The sequence below is a fragment of the Echeneis naucrates genome, chromosome 13, assembly GCF_900963305.1.
Source record: "Echeneis naucrates chromosome 13, fEcheNa1.1, whole genome shotgun sequence".
Taxonomy (NCBI): domain Eukaryota; kingdom Metazoa; phylum Chordata; class Actinopteri; order Carangiformes; family Echeneidae; genus Echeneis; species Echeneis naucrates.
The window spans coordinates 1958912-1982121 of record NC_042523.1 but is presented as its reverse complement, the minus strand read 5'-3'; the positions used below and the strand labels follow the sequence as shown (position 1 = coordinate 1982121).

The 23210-nt window shown below is 42.3% G+C and overlaps 1 protein-coding gene across 3 annotated transcripts in view; it reads left to right on the top strand.

The window, feature by feature from the left end:
- The first annotated feature begins 945 nt into the window (after positions 1-945).
- Positions 946-23210, top strand: part of ece2b (endothelin converting enzyme 2b) — a 43820-nt gene continuing 21555 nt past the window's right edge. For all 3 annotated transcript variants that reach the window (XM_029517901.1, XM_029517900.1, XM_029517899.1), the window contains exons 1-4: positions 946-1148; positions 20662-20748; positions 21465-21600; positions 22299-22514. In XM_029517901.1, coding sequence (XP_029373761.1) covers positions 1116-1148; positions 20662-20748; positions 21465-21600; positions 22299-22514 — 472 coding nt within the window. In that variant the 5' untranslated portion in view covers positions 946-1115. The remainder of the gene's footprint in view (positions 1149-20661; positions 20749-21464; positions 21601-22298; positions 22515-23210) is intronic.

The following is a 23210-nucleotide window of genomic DNA, read 5'->3' as shown; positions in this document are numbered from 1 at the left end:
ACCTGATCATCAAGATCAGTGCAGTAAAGTTCTTGATTTCAGTATCAAGTTCTACAAATCAGTGCAGGAGATTAAAAAAAAGTGAACTATAAGTGCCATCAATGGGTGTGGCTATTCTTTGTGAAACTTATTTAGTTGATGAACAGGTAAGTTTTGTCATTTGTCATCAATGAGGTTTGGCTTGTGCATGTTTCCTGTAAATGCAAGATTGTGTGAATTGAAGCATTTCCCTACACAGTAAGGACATTTTGGGAAGTGAGGCCAGTCCTCACTTTCTGACATACATTTAAATGCCTGCTTAAGGGTGAAGACTTGTTTTCAGAGTTTGAGGGTTAGGTTTAGAATTTAGGTTTGTGCAGGTGTGTAATCCAGGCTAACCTGTAAGATGACTGCACTGACACATGGTTTCATTTTCAAAAGGTTAGCATAATCTTTTTTCTATGATGAACTGAACAATAAATAAAGTAACTTTGGGCCATGAAAGAGAGTCAGACAGAAAACCCTGTTTCAAATAAATGTCTGGAGTTGAAGTTTAAAGGATGCATCTTAAGAACCTGATCAGGCCTGTGGCCCTTTCATATGTCTCATCCTCTCTCTGTTTGTGATGGACCATTTTTGCTGTGAATAAACACAACTCACTAGTCATGTGTTGTGTTTTCTCTTGATTTGATTCTTCAAGATTATCTGAGCGTCCATTCATTCATGTTGGAAAATGTTTAAATTATTGAACTAAGTTTGAACATACTGGAATTTGTCTTAATTGTAAACATTGTCTCACAGTTTTTCCTTTAAAACATACCTCTTTATCGAGCTTGATAGATAGCCGCTAAAGGGTGACGTAGGGCCTTGTGGATGACGTCAGCCTCTCCGTGTCTCGGGGTGTGTTTTGTTTGTGAGAGGAAGAGGCTGGTTGGATGTTGGGCGGGGTCTGAGGGTACAGGGACAGCGAGAGAGGGAGACAAGGAGAGAAACAGAAAATAGAAAAGCTCCCGCTGCTGCACGGGAAAAAAGACGGAGGACAGACAGGAAGAGCGGAACAGACGCAGACAGTGGAGGAGGATGGGCCGGTGGAGCGGCCGTCGGTAGCGCTCTGTTTTCAGGGACGGAGCTCCAGGATGAGCGTAGCGCTGCAGGACCTCCGGAATACCGTGAGTACACTCACACACACACACACACGCACGTCCGTGTAAAGAAACAAGCAAACCCACAACGTGCACGCGCTGGGACGCGTGACAGCCGTAGTCCACAAGCTCCAGTGGGTGTTGAGGACACCAGGTACAGGTACGGGTCTGCAGCGGCGGCTGATACTGATTACCTGTCAATCACAGTGACTGACTGCTGTGACTGATCTGCGTGCGTGTGCATGCTTGATTGACAGATGAGTTTGAGGTTTGAGAGCAGAAACGGTCAAGCCTGACTTTAGCTGAAAGCACTGATCAAACAGGCTGATCGATCAGGAAACCACAGAGGTGAGTTCTGAGGTTTGCATCAGAAGACCAGAGACTTCCTGTCCACAGACATCATCTGTTTGCCTGAGGCTCTTCTCACTCAATCTGAATGGGAGGCCTGAAACTTCTCCTTAAACCCAGTTTAAAAAAAAATCACCTCAAATTTAGTTTCAATGGTCAGCTGCAGCATAGGAATCAACACCACACAGCAGTCACTTTCAAATTGTCTCTGGGCTCTTTGTTTGTTCTAATTCAGGAGCTGCACGTTTTTCTGAACTGGTTTGATTCCAGTGTCAGGGTTTGTCTCCTCCCATCATTGTTTCTTTATTGGCTAATTCATTAGGACAAAATACATAGGTGGATCATAATTGAAACTGTTCCATCCACAAGGTCAAACATTCTGTTTCCAGTTTGTCAGTGAGTCATGTCTATTTGTTCTGGATCTGGAGCTTTGGTGATTTTCAACTTAATTTAATCAAGAACTTAAGAAACAGATTAGTTAGTTTCTGGCACTCTGGTCTACAGATCATTGGGTAAAACGGGTTGGTGTCTTTATGATGGCTTAAATCAGTGAATATAACTTTGCAACTGAAGAAACTGCCAACTTTATGCCTCAGTGTTGCCACTGTGTCAGCCCTTTATCAGCCCTTCATCAGCCCTGTGTTGACCCATCATTGGCTCTATTTTGGACCTTCATTGGCCGCATGTCAGCCTTTTGTAGGCCCTTTGTCAGCTATGTGTTGTCCATTTTTACACTATGTGTGAGCCCCTTTGTTGGCCATGTGTCAACAGGCCATTGACTACACTGAAGCATAGGATGTAATTTTTCATTTGGCTAGAGAAGTGTCAGAGCAGAACCAGGTTCTTACCATCAAACTGTACAGCCACGATCACACAGCTAGATACTGAGCCTGACAGTGAGACACACAAAGACAAATCAATGAAATTTGTCAAACATATTTGCCAAGAATGTTCACTCTTATGGTAACAATAATAATCAGGCATGTGTTGCTGTAGCTGCTCTGTGATGCCAACATGGATCAGTATTTGAGTCAGAGATCAGCTGACTTTCAGCTCCTGCCTACAGAGACTTGGTTAGTGGATTGACAGGAAATCATCTGGTAACAGACTCCTTATATCAATAATATAAAATAATAAAAAAATAAAAATATAAATGAGCCTCAGGTAACAATCAAAAAGAATAAAAATCAAATGTGATGTGAAGGAGTCCTTCAACCTTACCTGACGTTTCCTATCTCTTCCTGGAAAAACACAAACAACAGATGAAACATATTTATAACTAATCTAGACCAAAACCTTTAAAACTAGACCATGATGGACGCAGGACTAGGTGAGGAAGGACACAACTTTTCTGATGCTCTTCTTCAGAGGAACAGTTTCAACCTGGACCAGCCAACCATCAACTTGAGCCAGACATCCAGCCTGAACCACCAACAACCCTGAACCTGAAAAAACTATCTGATACATGCCTAATGGAGTGCATACTGAAATAAAGCCTCTTCAGCAGCAGACTGAATAACATACAACAATATCTTGGTTAGGATTAGCAAAAGATTTGGGTTTGGGTTAAAAGAAGTACTTCCTCAGTATTACAGATTTGGTTTCATTGTTTCATTGTTACCATAACTCCTATTTTTTGTCTGCATTTCTCTGAATAGTTTAACACCCCAAGGTGTTTCAACTTTTTATGAGATAGATGTTCTGGAGTCAAAAGCTTCAGTGCGTGTACTGTATGTGACCATCACCAGCCCTCCCTCGAAGCTAGTTTGCAGATCTTTGAGTGGATTGACCTTTGTGTGGCAGGGAGGGCAGTGCTACACCTCAGTGAATATAGGGGGGGGAAACAAAGGACACAGAAGATGTGGAAAGATGGACAGGAGAAGGGAAGCAGGTGGTGCTGGTAGAAACTGGTAGAGTGAAAGATGCTGATCGTTTCCTGCTACCTCAGTCAAGATTATGAGAGTCCAAATAATTTTTGGATGGATCCCTGGAGAGATCGTAGTACATATGGGTGAAGGTCCCAGTAGAGGAGCTGAGTCAAAGACAGGGTAAATAGTGAAGAGGAACCAAACCCAGTGAGCCACCACAGCCACATGGCATGCCGCAGCCTCCAGTGTTTCAGGCAGGTAATGATGAGCACCACTGAAGTGCCCAAGCAAGTGCATGTAAGGGGACAGGAGGTTTCCTTGCCCCCATTCACCATCCAGCCATCCACACCCGCCACCAACATCTCATACCTCAAATTCGAACCAGCACCCACCAGACGAGCTAGCTGAGTTCACTTCATTCCAGGAAACACAGCCCAGGAAACACAAGTCTTACTTGTTTGTCTGGCACACCAAACAGTCTGGTTTGGTGGGTTCAGGGACTGGACATGACCATGAGCTCCACAGGATCTAGACTTCTTTTCTACACAACACCTTAGGAAACAAGCTCAGTGGAGAAAATGTCCTTAGCTTGTTCTTGAGGTTTGGTTTGATTCTGGTGCAACTGAGAACACAGTCAGTTCAAGAGGGAAATGTTTGCTTGTCCATGTTTGACTATTACTGTTTGTTAATCAAATATAATTTGATTAAAAATGGCCACCCAATGAGAGTTGAAGCTCCTGTCTCAGCTATCAAACACTACCAAGTCTTTATTTTGTCAACATATATTTACTGCAGTACTGAGGTAATATTTCTAAGATTCTTGTACTTTGCTTGAGTATTTCCATTATCTGTCACTTTAGATGTCTAACTGCTTAACATTTTAGAGTTAAACCAGGGAAGTACTGGTTCATGATCAGTTTAAACCTGTTTATTGTTACGCTTTGGTTTTTACAAATGAGAAGTTGTGTACACAGGCTAAGAAAATGTTTTTAACTAGTCTTAATTCAACCCTTGTCATCTTAATGTGTTGATGTTCCTAAATGACTTCTTTCTCCAAACAATGGAGCATTCACTTCACTTTAAAGCCCCAGGGTCGATGTCCATTTTATAGACTGTCATGATTAGGCCAGATTCAGACACTAGCGGACGTATCAGAGCAGCTATTATAGTTATTTGTTTTTGCTTTTTTTTTTTTTTTTTTTGGCCAGCAACTGTCTGTGGCTGACACAGTGTTAGTGGTTTAGCTAATGCTTGATCATCAAGCCATGCCTCCCATTGCCAGAAGTTGATGGGATTGTTTCCTTAAATTTGTGATACATGAATCTTGAATGTGTAAAGCTGTGTTCAAGCTGAGACTTTCACTGGTTCACTACGGTTCAAGAAAGAAACACTCAGTCTTGGTGTTCACAAATTTTTGTCTTATATAAAAACACCACATCGCTGTTAACAAGGTTAAACACTTGCTTTTCATGTGTGGGTCTTTTACAAATAGATAATCTTGACCGTTTTGGTACTGGTAAGAGAAGAGTTATTGATGATGAATTACTGTAACAATGTAGCACAACAGCTGCAGATTTATTTTCTGTCAATTGCCCCATTGACCAGTTCAGTTGTTGAACTCTGTAAATGTTCTCACAATAACAGTGAGGTAGAAGTGCTTGTGCGTTTGTGTGTGTGCGTGTGCATGCATGCGTGAGTGTGTTTGTGTGTGTACATGTCCGTGTGTGTTGGGTTGGGCAGGGTTTACTGTTTCCTGTCTGCAGCTCTGTGACTTCCTGTCTTAAGGCATCCAGTTTCCATCCAAGCAACAAAACAAACCAAGACACCCTGGATTTTCCTCTGCTGCTGCTTCTTTTATGTTTTTGATGCAACATCATCTTATTTACATGATTCCTTATCATCTTCATCATCATTGTCATAACTGATGCCATTGACCAGGCATTTCTGTTCCTTGCTATCTGAATATCTAATATTTACCACCATCTCTACCCCTCACCCTTCAGCTTTATAATTTTTATCAGATTCATCTTCCTTCTTACCTTCATCAGCTAAGAAGAATAACTTTCATCTTGGTCTTTATCGGTTGGAGCATTTGTGCAAGTTAGTGCCTGACCAGGGGAGCTAAGTTTTAAATAAAGGGAAACCATCAGTTCTCCAAGTGTTGGACTTTTCCCATTGGCTGTTGCTCTTGGACATTTTCAGCATTACATCATCACAGGGTATTTAGAGCCTTAATGGTTGGCTGCAGCTGTGGACTAATCTTTAACTTCAGACTGAGGTCTGTGGTTCCATGAAAGCTGGGAATGGTACTCAGTCTGGGGATTCATTGCCACTCGGTTGGTGGATGGAGCTTAAGGGGAAGGGGAGGGGGATTTGAATGAGGATGGAGGGTCAAGCAGCTGTGGGGTGTGGGGACACATTGCCTGTCTTTGTTCCACATTGTGCTAGGGAGGTGTTTTTGTTCAGAGGTCGCAGTTCACAGAGGAGCTGCTGTGATGAGAGCTGGTGATGTAGAGGTTGCCGTGGTGACAAACTGCAGGTACTGAGGTCTGGAAAGAGCAGATGGAGGAGGGTTGGTGTTAGTCAGCAGATTGGAAGCCATGTTTGTTTCATCTTAATGTGTTGATGTTCCCTCAGGATTAACTGTAGTAACCATTATCAGGCCAACATATGGGTGACGATTTGGTTTTGACCTGCAGAACTGATGACAAATGCAACACATGGAAACAGCAGGGCAGAACCTGGTCTTACTAAAGCAGGGTCTGAGTCAAAAAGGGTCTGGATATTTGAACATAATCCAGGATCAGTGTGTGCATCTCATTCTAATGGTTTATATGCAGGGAAACTGCACACGTGTGTGTTCATGTACCTTAGGATTTGAATGGTCAATGCAGTGTCATTTCCTAATTTTTTCCCAGGGACCACTCTGGTTTTTTGTGTGTGTGTGTGTGTGGGGGCAGTTATTGGATTTACATTAATGGGTAGGTCCCATTTCCCATTTATATCCACCAACTCCCATGCAAACTACAACAATACTTTGATTACAGCATAGTAATGTGTTCAGATAGTTCCTTCTGTTTCACTGACTGCAGTCTGTTTCCATGGTTACATTCCAAAAAGCTAGTAGCTAATGCAGTGTGACTTCAAAATGCATTCCTCTCACCAGCTTTACCTTCATTTTGACTCTGTATCCTGAACCAGCACTTTCATGTTACTGATTAAGGGGCTGTACTGAACCATCATGGTGTTGTCATGCAGCTTCCCTCTGCTGCATTGATCAAGTAATCTTTGTGCACACTGGCCCTTCCACTGCTCAGCAGCTGCCACAGCTTTATGTGCAGTACCACTGGTTTGCCTGCACATGCTCAGTGATGCAACAAAACCAGCCTGACCTGGTCTATTTCATCTTTTTTTGTTAATCTAATTTTAGGTTAACTGTTAATGTTGACAATGATGACATCATTCCAGACTCTTCCTGATCACACGCTTCCCTGCAGATTTTTTGTGTGTTTATTTCCTGCAGCAGTGGTTTGAGACTGTTCCACTTATCTATAGGTGGCAGTAACAGCAAAATTTGCAGTAATGCACTGAATAAAAGGATTAGTAGCTTGAGAACGTGGATGGAAGAAATGCTGGATTTCATCTTCAGTGGAAAATCTCTGACTCCTCATAATGTCAGGGGCACAGACGTAGAGCTTTGATTAAACCACAGAAATAAACAAAGTTTAATTTCAATGTAGCATGGAACCTCACAGGGCTCCTTTAATGATCCACTTTTTTTCATCTAGCTTTCAGATGTGGGCCAAAATTTCCAGGCTTCAAAATACTATCATACTATCTTCACTTAAACAGATTCATTTCAATCAAATAGTATATCGTGAAAAAGATCATTTATTTCAGTCATCCAATTCAAAAAGTGAAACTCTGTATTATACAAATTCATTACATACAGACTGATATATTTCAATTGTGTATTTCTTAGATTTTTGATATAACTTAGAGATAATTCAAACTCTAAATTCTTTATCTCAGAAGGTTAGAATATTCTAATCACCCTCATCCTCGAATAATTAGAATTAGAAAGAATAATTGATTCACAGAGCAGTGTTTACCCAAAGTTTACAGCCTTTTTGGGGGGGGGCAGCGTGAAGGTCAACAATCACAAATTCTTAGAAGAATCATGGTGTTCATAAGTTTCTTGAAATAGCATTCTATGTTTCTTTCTGTCTCTTTTCTGCTTCTCATTTGGCTTACACGGCATTCTTCCCTACGCACTCTGGCATGCATGTGTTCACCTGTATGTGCGCATGCAGCGGAGTCCTGCCCTGCTGCATGAGGCAGAGAGGAGAAGAGACAGAAATGAGCTGCTGTCACATAAATACAACAAGTAATATGAGAATATTTAGTTTGTTTCATGAAAGGGCAAGGTAAAGACTTGGTTTATGGTGAATGCATCTTAAAATGATCTGGCGCTATATAGAAAAATAAAATTGACTCTAGGAGCAGTGGGGCATAATGGGGGAATCACTTACTGAGTATTGGATCCAAGCAGATTAATGAAAAGTTAAATAGAACAAAAAAGTGATAGAAAAAGATGCACAAGCAACAGGAAGAACCGTAGCCTTGAAAGGGTTTTGAAATAAAGCCCATTCATGAATTTGAGGGCCATTCACAAGGAGTGGACAGCAGCTGGAGTCAGTGCTTCAACAGCCACCACACACATACTTACCCAGGACATGGGATAATGTCACAGGTGTCCTACTTGGACTGAGGATAAAAAGGAGCGGACTGTCGTTTAGTTGTCTTCTTTTCAGAAGAAAGTACATTTTATTTTGTCGTAAATTTCATTTGAAAATAAAGATGCCAGAGCCTGGAGGGAGAGAGGTAAGCCACAGATCCAAGTTGCTTGAGGTCCAGTGAAAAGTGTCCACAGTCAGTGATGTTTTGAGGAGTCATGTTATCTGCTGGTGTTGGTCCACTGTGGTTTATGAGGTCCGTGGTGAGTGTAGCCGTCTACCAGGAAGTTTTAGAGCACTTAATGCTTCCCTCTGCAGAAAGGCTTTATGGACATACTGATTTCATTTTCCAGTAGGACTTGGCACCTGCCCGCATTGCCGAAAGTCTCAATATCTGTTTAAGGACCAAAGTATGCTTGTGCTTCATTGACCAGCAAACTTGACTAACCTAAAACCCAGAAAATCTATGTTGTACTCTAAAGAAGAAGATGCAAGATACCAGGCCTGACAATGGGCAAAAGGTGAAGGCTGCTGTCCAGTGTTGGGCAAGCAACCTTAAAAACTAATCAGTTAGTTACTAGTTACTTCTCCTAAAAAGTAACTACATTAGTTACTCAGTTACAAATTATAAAAAATAACTAGTTACTGCGGAAAGTAACTATTGCGTTACTTTCAAGTAAATATTTAAATACTCAAATGTGTCAGACTTTGGAGCCACCTCCACCCCTCTTTAACAGAAATTAAAATACATTTGCATGTTCAATTGCAAGATGTTTGAATTACTTGACACCGACGTGGAGAGGCACTTTGGCCAAGGGCATAATATGCACTTCACAATTACACTCGTTCCTTCAACTTCTTGGAGGGAAAAGTAATGGCTATCCTTCCATTTAGAGAAGGCTACTTCTGGATTATTTGGGCTTGCCTTCCTGTTTCTTGTTGACTGACTCACTTGTTGTGTCATTCGTTGTATGTCCAACTGTGCATGCTTTAGAATTTCTGTGAACAACACCCACCCACCTCTACCTCTGATTGGCTCACTATGAAATTCTACCTCAGCCAATCGTCAGCATTTTTGTCAGTGTATTATCTCATGCCCGCTAACCAACAAAGAAGAGTAAAAACAGTCTTTTAGTGATCTGGTTGGTCTGATGAAAAAAAACAGCTTCAAATATAGTAATGTGTTGCATTTTTTTGGCAGTAACGGTAACAGCCTTATGAAGATGGGAAGAGTAATCAATTAGATTACTCATTACATAAAAAGTAACGCCATTATTCCCATTGCTGCTGCTGTCAGAGCAGCCTGGGCTCCAACCTCAGCAGTGCCACAGACTGATTGCTGCCATGTCATGCAACAATAATGCAATAATTCAAGTATTGACCCCTGTATATGTTCATACTTATAAGTAGTCCAACATTTCTATGTTAAAAATGTCTTTTAAATTAGCCTCGAGTAATATTCTAATTTACTAAGATCCTGAATTTTGGGTTTTTATTATCTGTAAGGTGTAATAATAAAATGATATAGAAAAACTGGAACTATATCAGTCTGTGTGCAATGAATCTACACAAGTTTCAGTTTTTGATTTGAATTACTGAAATAATTCAGTAATAATTCAGCTTGCTGCATGCTTTCTCATACTATTCAGATTCCCCTGCCATTTTCTTGTTTACATTCTGCTCCAGTGTAACAGAATATTGTCCAACCTCTACTTGTAGTCTTTGTGCTAATCTAGGCTAAGGAAGCAAGGAGTTGAAAATGAATGTTGTCCTGTTGTTGTTGAGAAACAGATGACTTGCTGAGTGTTTGATTCTTTCTTTTGGAGTGTTCATGTTGGAGGTCAGTGTTTAGAGTATGGAGGCTGAGTGTGGACAAAAGACCAGATTTCACAGCCAGTACAGAGAGACAGACAGATGTTATATAAGCTGCACTGAACTCCATTTGAGCTAAATGGAGATGATTCACACACATTATCTAATTACACACACACACACACACACATACACACATACACACACACACACACACACACACACACACACACACACACACAGCGACATCACTCTCTACAGAGAGATATAACACACACTCCAATCTCCTAGCAACCCCGTCTGCCAGTTCTCCCTCTCCCCCTTTGTGTGCGTCATCAATTAAAGAGAACAGAGCTGGATGAGAGACATGGACAAGAGCTAGAGAAAGAGGCAGACAGACAGGTTTCAGGGGGGGTGCTGTGGAAGGAAACAGTTTAGAAACCTTTAGTTTCCTGCAGGACATCACACAGCAGAATCAGGACAGTGAGATTGCAGAGGACAGACAAGATGACATTTCAGTATTGACGCTGACACAGCTTGTTATCAAAAACCTTATTAAATGATGGTAAAGACCCATTAATGACCTTCAACAGAACAAGCATTGTAACCTTTGATATCCTCAGAAATGCTGAGTTTATCACCAAGTTCCACCAGCAGTATGAGGTCCAACAGCACAAAGACCTTGTTTTATTTCAGTTTATTTTAGGCTAGGCTATTAGACTGGGGACTTTGTGACCTGGGCCTGTATCACAAATTATGAACATGCCTTGAATCTCATTTTGTTATCTGGCTTCATTTACCCAGACATCCGCAATCCTGATAAGGGGGCTCATGAAGCCAGTTACTATCTCACTAATTGAACCCAGGGTTTTCCCATCTATGCAGGGTTTGCTGCGTATGACCAATTGGATGAAGAAGACACTAAATGATGGATATTTCACAATGGAAGAGATAAATAACCCGGATAATAATTTTAAATTCCAACCATATTAACAAGAATTATTCTATATGTGCCCCATAAAATTGCGCTTCTAATTTTTTGGGTGGGGTGTGTGTTTGACAATTTTAACCTAATTATTTCACCAGTGGAGCAAAGTGGACTTGGGAGAAAATTTGTTTACCTCATCTGGAAAATCAAACTCTGTCACAAAATTTTCTCTCTTGAGAGTTCCTCTCCTGATTCCATTTCCCACACCAATGGTCTCCTCTAGGAATGGGCAGGCCTTTTTACAAGAGAAGTGATTTGGTCAGTAAGCGGTCTTATATACCTGCTGAGCTAAACTTAACCTGCTCCAGGGCAGGTTCATATTCTGCATAGATTTCCATGGTAATGTAGCCCCAGTAGAAAGCACCCTTGTGAGACTGAAGACCCAGGGTGAAACCTGAAGTTACCTCTGGTTCCATGGTTCAGAGTCAGTTTTGGACCTGTGTATTCTGTTTTTGACTTGTGTATTTTGTGTCTGGTGTGTAAATTGTCTTGGCCTCTGTTTTGACTCTGGTGTCTGTTCTGACTCAGACTCTAGTGTGTTCTGTCTGTCACTCATTTGTTTTGCCTCAGATTCTATTGTGTTCTGTCTCTCTGGCGTCTGTTTTGTCTTGGACTTGTGTATTCTGACTCTTTTGTCTTGGACTTATGTTTTCTGTCTCTAACTCGTGTTTTGACTGTGTACTATCCTCCTTGAGGACATTAATCAGAATGTAGCATTCAAGCTTCTTTAATTTATTGCAGACTCAGTAGTGAACATGGAGTAAAACTGAAATGACAAGATACGTTATTATTGACAGACTGTTTAAACTAAAGGTAGGCATCGACACAAGTGTTATTAGCATACTTAGCATATGTGCTATTGGCCTTAGCGCCATTTACATGAGCAGTATTATCATTAGCCTAGTTAGCATGAGCACAATTAGCACCATCACAGGACAATCAAGGTCTAACTCCTTACAACCCATATAATTCTTCTAACAATATGCTGAGAGGTTTCACAAATTCTCGTTGCTGAGCTAATAAAGGGAGTTGAACTTAAAGGCAATGCTTTCAAAGGCAAAACAACAGGGTCACAGCAGACAACTCTCTGATAGCTGGAATGGCAGGACACCAAGGCCTAAGGCCTTCCTAAACTTTATAACTTCCTATTAAAATTATTTCCTATTGAGCAATTCCACAAACTTCCAAAGAAGCCCCCAAAAAAGAAAGAAATGCCCGAATGGCAGAGCGCTCCCCGCCTGGCCATTTGGGTCACCCACAATTTATTCTTTGCTTTTATCCTTCCCAGGCAACAGAAGGATAATCTGGGAAATCGGTCTCAGAAAGTTCCTAGAGGTACCTTGAATGGTGGTCTTGAGCACCACCTTGCGCACCTTTCCATTAGAGCCTGGAAAAACTGCAGTGACCAATGCCATAGGACACTCATAGGACATGGTCATTCTTCAGGAGTACTACGTGTCCAAATTCCATATCACGGTAGAAAATGTTCCATTTTTGCATTTGAGTCTCCAGCCTTGCCTCCACTGACACCTGAGCAGATCTGTGTCTCTGAAATTACCCGGTGGAGAAGGTACATCGGCCTTCTGGGTAAGCAGCATCACAGGTGAGAGGATGAAGGGTGAATCAGTTGAGGTTGGGCTGAGGGGTCCAGCGTGACTTGTGTGTGTTCTTTCTCTTGTGTGTTCTGTCTTTGACTCTTGTGTGTTCTGTCTCTGACTCGCGTGTGTTTTGTCTCTGACTCACAGGTGTAGCTTTGGTGGCTGCACTGCTGTGCACCACAGTCTTTTCCATGGTAACCGCAGGCAGTGTTTGAGGGTTAGGGTTAGGGTTAGGGTTGTTAGATGATGTGAACTCTGCAGCTGCTGAAGTTTATAGGATTGGCACTGATCCAGGGTCAGTGTGTGTCTCTCTCTGCAGGGTGGAGTGCTGCTCTGTTTATGTTTCTGCCACCCAATGACTAGCGGGCAGTGCAGTGGTAGAGAGACACAGAGACTGATCAACAGATAGATAAGAGCTGAGTGTAAACATCAAGGTTAAATATGTCTTCATACTGAGCTCTGCTTGGCTTTCACTTCATGTCTTAACCCCAATCTGTTGTTTCTGTAAAACATATGATCAGACTGGTCACATTCACTTCACACAATAACAATGATCACAACGTGCAGACACATGGACATAGCTGAATGTGGAGAGGTGTTTGTATTGAGAGCCATAGATGGGAGTAAGTCACTCATGCAAGTCTCAAGTCATAACCTACAAGTCTCAAGTAAGTCTGTGGCAGTTTCCCCTGCCACCAGTAGCACCCTGCACCACATGTTAGCCATGTAGCATGCTAGATCGCTAGACCCAGTACCACAGCAGCAGTTGTCCATACCAGTTCCCCGGAAGGATCCCAAGTTGCTTCCCTTCCAGCTTGGTGAGGACATTGAAAACTATCTTCTTCACTTTGAGCGGATTGCCAGAACTTGGGCGTGGCCACAAGTGGAATGTGCCTGCAGGTTGGTGCCTTTGTTGACAGGAAAGGCATTGGAGGCCTAGTCTGCCATGGATGAAGAGAAGTCAGATTCCTACCCAGACCTTCAACAGGCCCTCCTGACCAAGTTTGACATTCCTCCTGAGACTTATAGCCAGTGCTTCAGAGATAACTTTGGGACAAAGGGGAATGCAGGGTGGACAGCAGGCTTGTGCCAGTTGGGGGGAAATTTTCTGTTACTACAGCCAGCAGGCTGGCCATAAGGCCTCAGATTGCCCACTCAAAAAACCTAAACTATCTGGTTACTGTTATGTTCCCCGTAGAGAGGCGTCTAGAGAATCAGGTACACTGCATTCAGAAGATGCTGCGCTTCACCAGGTTACCATCAATGGGTTGCAGTTGGACAGTGGAAGCACCATGTCACTGGTTAAGAAGTGCCATTTGACTGACAGTGGTATTGACTATGGGAACAAAACTGACATTGAGTGTGTTCATGGGGATCAGAAACTCTACCCCACTGCTGAGGTAACCATAGCAGTGGATGGGCAGGCATTTTTGCTTCAGGTGGGCGTTGTTGAACATCTGTCTGTTGATTGCATCCTGGGGAGGGATTGGCCGATCCTGCGAGACCTTATTGCATGGAAAACAACCAAAGTCTGAAATGTGTGCAGCTGTAACAAGGACTATGACTATGCAACCCAATTCCCTGAGGCTTTCCCCCTCCGAAGCATAAAGACACCAAAGATAATCTGTGCCCTTGTCCAGCTTTTTTCTCATGTAGGAGTTCCTGATGAGATCATCACGGACCAAGCTACCAACTTCACTTCCAGCATGATGAAGCAGCTGCAGGAACTAGCCATTAAAGGCATATGGACGACTCCATATCATCCCCAGACGGACGGCCTGGTTGAACGATTCAATCAAACACTGAAACAGATGTTACATAAGTTTGTCTCCGATACTGGCCATGATTGGGACAAGCGGTTACCTTTTGTTCTGTTCGCTTACAAGCCTTAAGGCCAGCCTTATGAGGTGTTGAAGAAGATGGGACCGCTGACGTGCAAGGTGGCTCACCAGGACAAGAGAAAAGCATCCCAGGTCTACCACATTAACCTGCTCAAAGAGTGGAAATAGCGTTAACCCGCCAAGGCGTTCCTGGTGCGCCAAGTGAAAGAGGAAGATGGGGAATTTGACTCTAATCTGCAACAGCTTCTTCAGCCCAAAACCCCCTATCCCCAACAGGAGTTGCAGTTTCTGTTCCGGGACCTTCCAGGACTGTTCTGTAATGGACCAGGACGGACAACATGGATCCAGCACACCATTCAACTCAAAAAGGCGGACACTCCTCCCATTTGTCAGAGGCCATTCTGCATCCTGGAACAATTGGTGGGGTCTATATGATGCTTGACCTCGGGATTGAGCCATCTGAGAGCGAGTGGTCCAGTCCCATGGTGATGGTACCGAAGAAGGACACCTCTCAACAACCTTGCATTGACTTCAGGAAGGTCAATGCTGTCACCTGCTTCGACACCTACCCCATACCGTGCATAGATGACCTCGTGGAGCACATTGGGACTGCCACCTTCATAACCTTGTTGGATCTTTGCAAGGGGTATTGGCAGATTCCACTGGAGGAGACGTCCAAGTGGTACACTGCTTTCCATACACCAACAGGACTGTACCAGTTTACAGTAATGCCATTTGGAATGCATGGAGCGCCTGCGACCTTCCAAAGGTGGATGGATGTTGTTCGACAGGGCTTGAATCCTTCAACGCTGCTTAACTGGATGATGACGTCATTTTTAGCGATTCCTGGAAAGACCATCTCCACCATCTAAAACAGGTCTTGAATCCCATTGAGAGGGCCGGCCTGACCCTCAATGCTCAGAAGTGTGAGTCGGTCGGGAGTGACGTCCAATATCTGGGGTTCCAACTTGGAGGGGGATATGTCTGCCCTCTTGTGGACAAAGTCCAGCCATCCACAATGCTCAGCGCCCCCACACCAAGAAGCAGATAAGGTCATTTGTAGGCCGTGTTGGGTAGTATTCTAAATTTATTCCACACTACTCCATTCTTGATTAATTTGACTCGGAAAGATGAACCCAGGGCAGCACGGCGGAACCTGAGCAAGAACCTGAGCATTGTGTCTGGCTGGCTTTCTTAGTGCCTGGGTAGATTGGGAGCATGCTCAGTCTGCCCCACTGCACCAAACCAACTCATGAGGGGTGTGAAAGGTGGTTGTGGAATGTAAATACACTTTTCAAATGTTTCTGTTGTGGGAAAGGCTTAGCCTTTAAATTCTGGGAGGTTTCCATGTCCAGGCCAGTGAGAGAAGGGTTGCTGTGGAGGCTGAATGTGTTTGGATCAATGCTTGCTGTAGTGTTTTTTATTTTTGTTTATTTTGTCAAAAGAAGCAATAAACTTTTTTCATTTTGCACCTTAAAGGACTGTATCTTCGTCTTGTAACCTCTGCCAAACTACCCTCACTCTGGGACAGAGTGTGACAAAGTCCCAAGTCACCGTGGTGAGAATCAAGCAAGTCAAGTCGAGACCTTGCTATAAGTCAAGCAAGTGCTCAGCTCAAACAAGTCACATGTCAAGTCATACAAAAATCTGATGATCTACCCCAGTTTTCAAATTTAAAATCAGTAAATACAGTGGTACAAAAGTTTAGTTTTATTTCAACATTAACAATAATTCTAACTATTGTAGCCTGCTTACAATTACCTAACTTATTCAGCTGCTTACTTCCCCCTTCAGGAGGATCACACTTTTCCATGGCCTGTCAATGCATCTGTCTAAGGTGTTTCTTATTAAAATTTATGTGCACAAAAAAGTATTGCATCATCAACTGAATAGTATATAAAATAAAAATATGTATATAAAAATAAATAAAAACATATTGCCTGACATGACCAAACATTACATCATACCATGAAATCCTATTCACATTTAATGGTTTTAGTATGCCACATGCTATTCATGTTATTTTGTCCAGTTTATATCCACGCTAGCAAGCATCTCTGCCACAAAGTTAAAGGAATATTTCACTTTAGTATAACTTTATAAGTTTAAGCAGTCTGAACACACATTCAACAGGTGCACTTGATGCAGGGACTGCCATAACTCCTAATGCCACCTTGAACAAAGGGAAGGGTGCGCCTGTTCATGGCCCAAAACTGAAGACAGCTCTGTCCATCACAAATGTCCAAATAGTGGTTCAGCTGAATTAGGGGACTGCAACTTGAATCCATCCTCTGTTTTTTTTTGGTATGGCTCTGCCAGTGTCATTTGGTCATGCTCATCGGTGGTTTGACTGGTTGTGCCCACTTCTCTGAGAATCAAGTCTGATAAACAATCAAAAACAATAGTCATTTTGTCCATTTCATTAACATAAATGTGGGAGGCTAAATATTATGAACACTGTTCAATGTAACACACTGCAGTACACCACTATTGCCCACTACAACCTCAGTAATAACTATAAAGTAGAATTATCACCTTTCACACAATGTCAACAAAAAATGGGTTGCTCATTGTGTGTATATCAACATACTGAAAACTTCTTTTACAACCTATTTCTTCCTAGGTCTGACATTAAAATTGGATTTCTATGGAAAATATAACGTACTTTTTACCATCACAGATACATCTTCCTTGATGTTTTCAGGGGCCAAAACATCATGGGTCAACCACATGGTGCCAAATGAAGGATCCAGCACAGCAACTTTTTAGGTACAAAGGGTCAGAGAAGGTTGCTCCATCTCTCTGGTCAACTGCCATCCTCACATTTACAAAGATCCCTCTGAATCTTCCTTGGAGTGATCCTTGCAGGCTACGGATCAGGCCAGCCAAGTAGTGCACTTTCTCTTTTTGATTTTTCAAGTGATGATTAAGAGAAAGGATACAGGGTACCACAGCACTTATAGTGACAATTTTTTCTCCTTGTGTGAAATCTGTGCCTTCTCCAAAAGGCTGAAGAACATCTACTAGTTCTCTTATCTGATTCCACTCTTTGCTTTGAATACTCTCTCTTTGTATCCTGCATCTTCAAGAACTGTAGACAGTTTCAGGTGGTTACAGTTGAGCACTGATTTCAGTTGCCTCATTGTAACAGATGCATGGATTCCATGCTGTCCAAACTCCTTCTCAAAAAGCGGTGCTTGTGTGGAGCAAAGAGCTCAACCTGTAAGCTTTGCTGAGAGCTGCACTGAGTAATTTAGTCTCTTTAAGGTCATCTCCTATTGTTAGAAAGCCCATGCTGTTTCTGTTATTTGACTTGTTTACCGCAATAATGCCGTTCACTCACTCCGACCGCATCACGAGGCTGCTGGAGCCAATCCCAGCACACATTGGGCCAGGGGTGGGGTACACTCTGGTGGGCAGTCCATCACAGGGCCAACACACAAGGAAAAACAGAGACAACCAACCACTCCCCGAACGTTATTGAAGGCACTACACGCGTGCGTGAGATACGATGCTGTAGAAGCTAGTTCTCCCTCTCAGGGCAGCAGAGGCTGGTGGAGTTTCCACCTTTCATCCCATTCACCTGGGTTTCTGTGTTTTATTTCTGTGGGTAAATGACAGAAGATGGGTTTAATTAGTGTTTACTGGCTGATATTATGTCAATTTGTTTTATTTATCTGAGCGTGGACTGATGCTAGTTTATGCTGTTGTTTTAAGTTAAGATAATGCTGTACATGAGCCTCCTGTGAGGAGTTGTTTATTTTGCAATTAATATAATATTGTTGCTTATTACCTATATTATTTGTGCATATGGTATTATGCTGCTGGGTTTCTTTGTATTGTGATTACAGACCACAGTGAATAAACTGCATTAAAGGGAACATCTGCATCTTTCGTGTTCTCTAACAGGAACACCAACCCATACACCTTGCTGCTCTAACCCGCATAATTCTTGGAGAGCCCCTCTCTCCTGTTTACCTATAGCCAATAGAAGAGTCTGTGAAAAACATTGAAGTCTTGTCTAGGACTTAGCACTCAAGACATTTTCAACCCTCTCTTGCTCTTCCACAGTCAGGTTGTTCCAAATGTCGAACTCATCAATGTTGTCATCTTCATCTCCCTGTCCAGGAAAAAATATAGTGAATGCCTTTTTCATGTTTACAGAATTGTCACAGATGATATGGTCAACCTTTTTCTTGGTCTGATATTCTTTTCATGTTTGGTAAAACTCTTCACAAATTCTGTGTGGGAACCTTTGAAGCAGTTGCAACTGTGATTTCAATTTAAGACTGTCATCTTCAATGTCGATCCAATGTCCTGTGACTCCAAGAAAGCCTCTCATCCTGTGGTTTGACCATATGTCTACAGTCACTGACACATTGTCTGCCATTGCTAGTTAATTTTTCAGCTTGATTTGCCTATCAGCCACCAGACTGTCAAGCTTTGAAGTTATTGTTCTTCAACTCACTGGAGTGTTCTTGTTGTCCACTATTAACAAAAACTGATGAAAGCTTTGATGTTCAGCAATGGAGAATGGCATGTTGCAGTTTATAATGAGGTGTGACAGTATTGAGTTTGTAATGCTTTTTGCTGGGGATGGTTGCAGTTGTGTAGTTGCACACGCCTCAATTCAATGAATTGGGAGATTGGAGGCTGTTTAAGATCCAAATTTACTTTGGTATGGATGTACTCTTCATATCTGTAGACAGTAAAAATAAGAGAGAGAGAAATGTACTTAGCTCACATTATGATCTTCATTGCATAGTAAATCATTTGGAATATAGTTTAGATCTATGAATGCAAGAATCAAATAAGATTAATATTAATCCTGGAACTGCAGACAATATAGCTAGGACTCAATCAGGAGGTCTGTTCAATTTCTGCGAATTGGCTGTGTTAAAATGCATTGGAATTTTCATACATGAAAACAAAATCTGTTAATATGCAATATGAGATGTACAGATGAGTATTAGTGCCTGCCTGGCCCTAATACTTATAGAGATGACAGCATTTGAAACCATGTGAAACAAATGGTTTCAGTTTGTCACAACGTTCCCCTGTGATATCTCCAATTAATAAGTACTCTTACATTATTATCCAAAGATGAATAGGCATACTTATAGCAGCCATAACAGCTAGCAAAAAGCCACATTCATGTAGCTTACCTTTCTTTGTGGGTTTTGTAGTGACGAATGAAGTTGGATGTTGTGGTTGTCACTCATTTTTAAACTGCAGGCTTTGTATACCACTGTTCTCTTCTTTATACTGACAGCGACAACATAATCTCTTTTACCCAAATTGAATTATTCTTGGTCTAGCCTCCATGACTGCTGCTCTTTTGTTGATCTGCTGGATGCTATTAGTCCGCACAGCGTGCTGCGTACATTGCACTGGAAAATCACCTGATCATGTTTCAAAATAAAACAATTTCTAATCTAACTCTTTTTTTAAATAGTTGCAAAAATGCAGATATTTAAACAAAAAATGGCAAGTCCTTGCGAGTCATCTGTCCCAAGTCTAAGTCTCAAGTCATGAAGACCAAGTTAAAGTCAAGTCAGGTCTTTTATCAGTGTTAGTCAAGCAAGTCTCAAATCCTCAAATTTGCGACTTGAGTCTGACTCCAGTCAAGCCGTGTGACTCGAGTCCCCCACCTCTGCTGAGAGCTGATATCAGGCTGCAGTAAAGCTTTAATATCCCAGTGGAACTGTCTGACTTAAATGCAGCATTCAATGCGTAATCAATACCAAACCTAACCTAACCCTAACAATTCATAAACATAGCAGTGAACAACATACACAGGTTCATACATCATATTTTCATCTCATCCAGAACAAACCAGCGAGAGGACACAGAACATGCACTGGCTCATTCAAGGGCACAATCAGACAGTTTACATTAGCTTAAACCTCAACTTGCTAGGGGGCTCTACAGGCAAATCTGAAATTAATCACAATTAGCAGGTACAAGGTAAAGACACCCTAGATCAGATTTTTTATAGGTTTGACTCATGCAGGGGCTAATGTGAATGATAATTCAGATGACTGTTAGGACCCATCACTACTGTCAACCTATGGACCATGAGAGTCATTATGGGTGAATACTGCAGTCTCAGCACCAGACAAGTCCTGGTGACGGGCACTGGGGGCTAGAGATAATCCCGGCAGGGACCAGGTGATAGCAGGTCATACTTGGACTAGGGTGCATGATTGGTTCTAACAGACTGACTCCATGGTTTCATGGAGCTTATTGAAAAGTTTCTGTTTCAATTCAGATAAAAAAAAGTTTCTCTCTTGTTGTCTATGTTAGTATGAACATTGAAAGCCGGAAATTGTTATCTTTGTCTCTGCAGATGTCCAGCTATAAGCGAGCTACCTTGGATGAGGAGGATGTATCAGACACTCCAGCTGAGGCAGCCTCGTCTCCTGACAGAGTGGAGGTCAGCAAATGCAACACACACAAACACACCACAATAACACAACTGGATTGTAGAGAAGAGGCGCTGTGCCTGCGAGAGAAGGTGACTCATATCAACCATGGCATGAGTTTCACCATCATAATTTGAGTCCATCTTCAGGTAATGCGCTTATCTGTAGCTCACAGGTTTCATGAGAATTCAGACTCAGTTAGATCACAGTACAGGCAAAGGGGCTCCTTCCTGGAGTAAGAATTCGGGGGGGCTTGGACACAGAGCCTCTGTGTGGGTCGATCCCCCACAGTGAGATAAGAAGCAGGGGCTCTTTGGAGGAGCTTCAGTTCTACACAGACTTGAGATGTCTGGATCCATGAGAAGCTCAGCCTCTAGAACCAGGATCCTGGATCCAGTCTGGACTCTGTCTTATCTTGGTCTGGACTGAGTCATCATAGTTTGGGATGTTGGGCTCAGTAAAACCAGATGACTATCACCTTCAAAATAGATTTTACTTGAGAGCCTGAAGGTACTAGCACAAGAAAAGCCAATGGGCTTAACCTTAAACCATGGTGAGCTCCACCCACTTCCCACAGTATCTAACCAGCTCCAGGCTCATACTAAGTCAGCACAGCTTCCTGTGAGCTGATTCTCATTGAACTGTGCATTCTATCATACCATTGCGTAGAGGGGGAAGTCCAGATGTTTGTGTTTAGACTCTGGGTCTGTATTGGTCTCTGTCTCAGGTGGGCTTCAGGAAGGGAGGTGTGGACATCCTGGGCCGGAGGACTCAGCTGGAGGTCCTGCTGTCAGTCTTGCTGCTGGCTGCTCTGCTAGCTCTGCTAGCCTGTTTGCTGGTCCTAGGTCTGCAATTCAGCTCTGGTCCGTAATTCATACATACACCTGCCTCCCTCCCTTTCTTTTCTACCCACATCTATCCTTCTCTGTCTCCTCATCTTCTCAACCCTGCATACCATTAACTACCTCCTAATTTCTTTCTCTGTTTCCTCATTTCCTTCCCTCCCACCCACATGTTCATATTTCCTTCTCCCATCTCTCCCTTCCTGCCTTACCCTTGCTTTTCCTTGCCCAAATTCTTATCTACTCACCCACCTTCTAGATCTTCTCTCCTTGCCCTGTCCTTTTCTTGTTTTCTACTCCCACTTCACTCTTTCCATCTCCTTTATTCTTGTCAGCCTTTCAGTTCTTTTCCTTTTCATTCTTTTTTTTTATTTCCAACCTTCCTTAATGGCCTCCTTTCTCATTTCCTTTACTACCCTTCATCATCTTCATCATAATTTTTTCACTGCCTCCCCTTAATTTCCTTTCCCTAGTTACCCCTTTCTGCCTCATCCCCATTCCTTTTTCTTTTGTAGCCTCACCCATCCATCACCACCACCTATTTTCCTTCCTTACCTCCTTCACCTCCGCCTTTGCCTCCTCCTCTTTTTTTTTTTTGCCTCCCTTTTCCTTTCCTTTCTTATCTTCTCACCTCCCTGCCTACCTCCAAATTTCTGCAGCTCCAGATTTCTTCACCCAATATATTAATTTATATATTTATCCTCCCACGATTCCTGAAGACAGTGGACGTGGCTTGTGCTTGTCAGAGTCGTGCGTCACAGTGGCCAGTAAAATGGTTGAGGCGATGGACCGCAGCGCTGACCCATGCCATGACTTCTACCAGTTTGCTTGTGGAGGCTGGATGAGGAAAAACCCCCTGCCTGATGGGAGATCACGCTGGTCCACCTTCAACAGCATATGGGAACAGAACCAGGCACTGCTCAAACACCTTCTTGGTAAGACAGGTGGAATGGGACAGGCCGTCAAAACTCTCTCTCTCTCTTTCTCTTTTTACTCACTAAAATCTTTTCTGATCAGTGGAGTTTTGCTGCCCTTAGTTTTGCTTCTCAGGCTTCTCGCTGCTTTGGGATATGGGATGACTCTAGATATATGAATTGGAAACTTCAGAGACTTGTTACAGATGAAAATATGTTATGACATGAAAAATGCAGCAATGTGACTTCAATAAAACTTAATCAGACCTGAATCCCAGACCAAAACCTGCAAAAAATAGATAACCCACACATGGAGGCAGACTTCCCAAAACAGGTTGAAAGATTACATAACAGATTAGAGACTGTGTGGGAAGTGGAGGACTTGAATTTGAGAAAATGAAAAATCCTACAGTTTGATCCAGAAAAAAAAGTGGAAATATCTCTGCGAAAAATAAATGTGAATGATAATGAATGGAGAATTAGAGATGAGAGAGAATCATGGGGACTTTCTCATTCACTCTTTATTACACCCATTGCCTTTTTAAGAACAATATGTTGATGTTTATGTCCTGGTTCCTGTCACAGATTAAAACATGTTTATCGAGAATGTAATTGCAATGAGATTACTTTTTTTTTTTTACAGCACAATGCATATTTCAACCTACCTTAAGGTCACCCATTGGTCTGTGAACTGTCAGGTTTGTTGACTTTTTTAAG